Consider the following 6,258-nt stretch of genomic DNA (forward strand, 5'->3'; position numbering starts at 1 on the left):
TATATATATATATATATATATATATATATATATAATAAAAGCTGTCTAATAAGCTACAACAGTGAAAGTGGCTTTTATTTTGGCAGTGCAGTTTATCAACCAGGAAGTAAAGTCCCGTTGTCAACAGATTTCTGACACATTCAAACTTGCGCTACACACAGGTAAGTTCACGTCTTTATTATCATAAAATCTGTTTTATGTCGTCGGTGAACGAAACAGTAATGGCTTCTGTTTTAATTACAGACTGGTTTGTATCATGGCATTCTAGTTATCCATACAGCAAGCTAAAGTGATTAGCCAGCTGCTCAGTAACAGGCTGCTGAAGAACTTGTTTGGTGGGGTAGCTTTACGTAAAGTATGTCTTAATAACCTGTGGTAAAATGCCATTCTTTAGAGAATATACATCCACCGACCGAGAAAATCGCAGAAAATGCATTACCAGGGTATAATTAAACGCCTAGGAAGTGGCCAGTCGTGAGATGATGAGTTATGCATTGCTCTCAGAAAACATTAATGACAACAATTAATGTTACCTCACGCCTACAGTTTTATTCTAATATCTAAAATAACAGAAAACGTCTTACCTCCAACTGTGGCATTTAAGAGCATAAACATAATGGGTTTCAGATGCATACTGACTCCATCTAACCCACAGGAGTAATCTCATCATGAGTAGAGTCTACTACATCCTCAGTGCTGCTCTTTTTGTGTTAGAAATTCCAGAGACCAAGGTATCTCTTGCTTTTCTCTTCAGGAATCTTTTCACACAACATTCAGTATCTGAGAGCCATAACTATTGTTCATACATTGGTTACTTTAATGTTCTGAAACTGAATTTAAGAGCTCTTCCAATCTTGATGTATTTTGGATTTGCATGTGTTTCAGGCACTGCTAGAAAACTCCAATAACTGTTGTGGAAGAATAAAGAGAATGAATGAAACCTGTGTGAATATTACACTCTGTGATCCTGGTATGTCTCTAAAGTAATATCACTAACAACATTTACACAGAACTGCAACTAAATGTTCCTTTTTAATTAAACATGAGCGAATTAACACAACACAAGCACATTATGTTTCTGTGTAATGTTATATGTAATTGACATGCATTTGATATAAATTACATATTTTGTAACCTTGAATCCTCCTCTAGGGCTCCTTCAAATACAGGAGAACAATACAGCATTTTGTGTGTCCTGTGACTCAACAGATCAGGGCAATTCAACTTTACTTAACAATAGTAAGTGCTGTCACATTAAAGAACATCTCTATATTTTAGAAGATTGCTTTTTTTTTAAAGTGCAAACACGTTATGCACATGCATGCATCATTCCTCTGTCTTGCTTTATTTAAATTTTTAAGAAATGGTTCACCGAAAAATGTAAATTTGCTAAAATATTTACTCACCATCAGGCCATTCAAGATGTAGATTAATTTGTTTCTTTATCTAAACAAACTTAAAATTTAGCTTTACATCACTTGCTTCACCAATGGATCCTCTGTAGTGAATGGGTGCCATCAGATTAAAAACATCACAATAATCTACAAATAATCCATATACACACAATGTTACTTGAGCCCATCAAGTAACATTTTGTGAAGTGAAAAGCATTTTATGTAACAAACAAATTTAAGATGTTTTTGACTTAAAACCGTTGCTTCCAGCTAAAATATTACTCCATAATCCATATTGCTTTCTCCAGTGAAAAGTTGCCTGGTTGGAATCAGAAGAGAAATATGCACAAATCAAGCACCGTTTACCAGGGGGAAAAAATCAAGTTCTTAAGAAATCACATTACGATCCATGTCAGTGGATTGTAATTTTAGAGGACAAAAGGGGTTTCAATGTAAGAAGTGTTAATTTCAGGGAGTAAATATTCATCAAATTTTCATTTTTTAGTGAGCTATTCCTTACAAAACTAAAAGGGCTATTTTTTATGTATCCTGCTTATTATGTATATGTAATAAATATAATGTATATATATTTTGTGTTTTTTACTCTAGCAAAGACTAATCACATTCTAGTACCTTTAATCACAGTGATTGGTAAGTTACTACCATTGTTTAATGGTAGTTATGTAGACAGCCCACAAAAAAAGCTTTAAAAACGTTTTTTTCCTATATTGATCTTCACTCAGGAATCTCATCTTCTGTGCATTATTGTGTCTGTAATGGCAGGTGGTCCAGGTGTAGCAGCTTCTGTCCTTCTAGGATCTCTACTGATCAGCCTGGGTCTCATCCTCTCGGTTGCATCTTTCTTTTACCTTAAGCGTTCCAGCCGCCTCCAGGGCTTTTACAGGCGCAATAAGGGTAAAATAAAGAAAAAGTCTTATAACCTTTAAATATGTAAATCAGTTAAAGCTTTGGTTGACTTTGTTTACCCAACTGTGTTGGATATTTTATGTATGTATGTATTTATTATTATTATTATTATAAATGGTAGTGTTTTTATTCAAGATAAGTTAAATTGTAATTTTATATTCCAGCTTTTATATTCCAACCAAGTGAGACGGTAAGATATCAATAATCAATTAGTTGTTGTTTTGAGTCTAAATATTTTTGATGTTATATAAACAAACACAGCATTGTGTGAATACCAATGTACTAACTTGTCAATTTTTCTAACAAGGCTGCCATGATTCCTGAAGCTACATCTTCAGGTAGGACTGGAGAAATTTGAATTACTGTATAATCTGTATTTTAAATTTAATAAAAGTTCCAAAGTGATGGTGCATTCTAGTTCCAATTGTGCTAAATTCCAAAACATCTCTTGGGAATATCTGATCATTAAAAACCTCCTGGAAAAACTAGTTTGCTGCTGGTCGAGGTGTTAGTTAGACCAGCAGAGGGTGCTGTGTGGGTCCTAACGCCCCAGTGTATTGATGTGGACACTATACTGACAAAATCTTTTCTATACTGACAATCTTTCGGATGAGCCTTACACCGAGGTCCTGACTCTCTGTAGTCATTAAAAATCCCAGGTTGTCCTTCGAAAAAGACTAGGGCTCTAACCCCGGCATCCTGGCCAAATTTGCCCATTGGCCTTTGACTATCATGGCCTCCTAACAATCCCCATACACTGATTGGCTTCATCACTTTATCTCCTCTCCACCAATAAGCTGGTGTGTGGTGGGGGTTCTGACAATATGGCTGCTGTCGCATCATCCAGATGGGTGCTGCACACTGGTGGTGAATGAGAAGATTACCCTCTGAGCGTTTTGACTGCCCAGAGAAGCACTATATAAATGTAAGGAATTATTATTAATTATTATAAATCATCTACAGTTCGCAAGCCGAGATATGTCAGGAGGGAGAGGCCATCAGCAACATCAGCATCCAGCAGTGCTACTGTGGCAACAGGAGCTGTAACCAAGGTATACGATGTGTGACCAGCCTCCAAGAGCCAGCTACAAGCCCCCTTTAAACCATGAGTCTGTCCTATAGAACTGTCCTTTGTAGGCAACATGAAGTGATGTGTCTTGATGTAGGCTTTATCTTGGAAACCTTTTCTTTTCACTGAAGCCAGTTATTTATTTCTATTTATATGTTGTTCCTTTTTTTAAGAGACCTGGTGTTGCACTACTAGAGTATTTTTGATGGTTAAGCTATAATACAGTCTATTACGTTTTTTTTTTTCCTCAATGAATTTTGTAATGTTTATATTTATTACCAGTATTTTTGTGTAATATTGTATTTTTGAATCTTGTGACATTGAAACTAGAATCCCAAAAAAAATGTCATATTTGCACACAACCTACTCCTCAAATCTTATTAAAGTTAAAAATTAAATTAATAAACACATAAATTGACATTTACCATTCAGTTAAAATCAGTTTGGTTCCAGTTTACACAAATAATATATTTTCTTTTAATTCTGTACCATTTCCACAAATTCCATTAGCATGTATTAATGACATATACGTATGCTGGAAAATACTCCTGGCTTGGGTTTCAATGTTAACACCATATTCATGTTCTACTAACAAGTGTGCATGAAAAATCCGCCTGTTAGCAATGCCACATTCCTCACTATATTCAACATGAAAAAGATTCTGGGTTTGCACCAAAGGTTTTCCCAGGTAAATAATAATACATTCAAATTTGCTAGGCCTTAAAGTTGCAAACTTGCTGTTAATACACAATATATAAAGTTGTGGAAAACTGTTGCCAAACACAGAGCTACCTACTGTATTTATCCCATCTTTCCATTGTGCAAGACAAAGTGCCGTTAAGTGAATGTGCTAACGAATGAAGACCCATAGTTACCATTTTTGATTTTGTACATTTTATACAAAAGTGGACTGTAAAATTATAAAAGAACTTTAGTAAATTGATCTTGTTTCTTGGTTGGAAAAACAAACAAAGAAAAAGCTTGATATCATTGCCATGTTATAAAGAGAGTGATACACTGGTATTTCTGTAAAAATGGTCAAAGTCAGTTACCTTTTTTACTTTATTTTGTAGTTGTTTATTGCAAACAGTGGCCTTTAAAATGCCATATCATCCCTTATGCCTATATATTTATGATTTTCTGTGTAGTTATTAGGTTTTCTCTTGTAGTAATGGTTCTGTTTATTTAAAGGATTATTATGATTTTTCTACACATTTTCTACTTTATTTCAGGAAGGGTATTTGAACATTGTTTTGTGAAGTTTAAAATCCTTAGTATGCTGGATTAAGCAAAAGCTAGGAATGTATACATAAGGTGAAGGTAAATGATGTGCTTTCATGGGGATACATCAGTGATACTGATTCTAGAATATAACCACTTATTAAATTCAACTTATTTCTCGTGTCATTTTATTGGCTGTCGTGCAGCAACTGGAAAGCATGTCAATAGATTTTGTATACTGTATGAATTAATGTAAAAATGGATGGTGGTGATGAACTCTTTTTGTATGTTGATGAACAGTGAGTATTGATCACATATTGAATCATATTTGATGAAGATTTCAGTGTTTACAGAAATAAAAGATATTTTGATTTATGAGAAACAGTTTACTTGTTTACTTAGTGTTTACAGAAATAAAAGATATTTTGATTTATGAGAAACAGTTTACTTGTTTACTTAGTATCGTATGCACAAAATAAAAAGTCCAGGTGGTGGCTGGTGTTGATCATTAAAGACTAATTTGCCATAGAGGTTCTGGGAAGCAGTAGAGTAAGGTTATTATATGATTATAAAACTCTTTTTAGCATTTTAATTGCTGGCAAGTATTATTGTTGTGTTATCAACTGTAGTATAATTATTAGAATGGTAAACTATATAAGGTTGAACCTGTCACAAACAATATCAAGAGAACACTCCTGTGAATGTGACCAATCACCAGTTTACAGCTGTCTTTGGTAAACAGATGCAGGGACTTTGGTCCCATTTACCTATAATATTAGAAGCACTTCCTTATAAGACACTATAGTAGATCAGAATAGAGCAAGTACCATGTGACCGTCTTTCCATTAGATCAGCCCTCTATGATGTTTGTCATGTCTCACTATTCAACACAAATATACGCATTTCTAAGGGATTTTTTTAAAGCATTCAGCACAACAACGGTTGGCACACTATGAAGTAAAAACAAGTGCAGTAACCCTAAACAAAGCAAAAATGTGACTGTTGTTTCACATGTAAACATATCCCAACCATTTTCCTTATACCTGGCTGCTTATCTCCAGGTGAGACAGAGAGCGGTAATATATTCAGTCGACAGTCATGTGACATTGCAAATGGTTTGAATTTATGGCCGATTTCTTTAGTTTTATGGTTTTGTTATGCACGTGCAATGTCTTATCAATTCCCATAAGAATTGTGGAACCGGATGAATAACAGTTACCATGCAGACCGTTGTAGTTTGTCAAAAACATTTTTTAGAAGATTCCATTTTATGTTAAAGGGACAGTTCACCAAAAATTAACAAAAGTGTCATCATTTACTCACACAAGTTGTTCCAAACCTGAGTTGAACACAAAACACAACATTTTAAAAAAGAGGACCTAACTGAATTTTTTCCACAATGTGGAAGTACTTAAATGTATTTGAAATACATCTATTTCATTCCAAGTATACTACAAATACACTGACATCTTTATGTGCTTAATAAAAATACCCTGCACTTGTACTTTTAGTATACTTAAAGTCTGCTAAATTAGAACAACTAATTTAATTGTGCAGAAGTAGTGCTGAAGTCCAGTTAAAAAATTTCCTTAAGTACATTGACTGTGTTAAAGTGGAACTATTGCAAGTATACTTCAGGTACACTTT

The 6,258-nt window shown here is 34.2% G+C and overlaps 1 protein-coding gene across 6 annotated transcripts; it reads left to right on the forward strand.

Annotated features, from left to right (window-relative positions):
* Positions 1-58: 58 nt before the first annotated feature.
* cb6h1orf159 (chromosome B6 C1orf159 homolog) lies at positions 59-4,993 on the forward strand. 6 transcript variants are annotated; one of them, XM_052558803.1, is made up of 10 exons: positions 67-161; positions 244-355; positions 656-731; positions 886-970; positions 1,153-1,239; positions 2,004-2,045; positions 2,178-2,309; positions 2,486-2,511; positions 2,629-2,659; positions 3,285-4,993. In XM_052558803.1, exons 3-10 carry the CDS (start codon positions 669-671, stop codon positions 3,386-3,388), a joined length of 570 nt encoding a protein of 189 aa, XP_052414763.1. In that variant the 5' UTR covers positions 67-161; positions 244-355; positions 656-668; the 3' UTR covers positions 3,389-4,993. The 6 variants fall into 6 exon arrangements, with proteins under 6 accessions (XP_052414766.1, XP_052414763.1, XP_052414762.1 ...); XM_052558802.1 differs by having other exon boundaries at positions 244-731; XM_052558807.1 differs by lacking the exon at positions 656-731.
* Positions 4,994-6,258: the final 1,265 nt, after the last annotated feature.

This window comes from Carassius gibelio, chromosome B6 (assembly GCF_023724105.1).
Source record: "Carassius gibelio isolate Cgi1373 ecotype wild population from Czech Republic chromosome B6, carGib1.2-hapl.c, whole genome shotgun sequence".
Lineage (NCBI taxonomy): Eukaryota > Metazoa > Chordata > Actinopteri > Cypriniformes > Cyprinidae > Carassius > Carassius gibelio.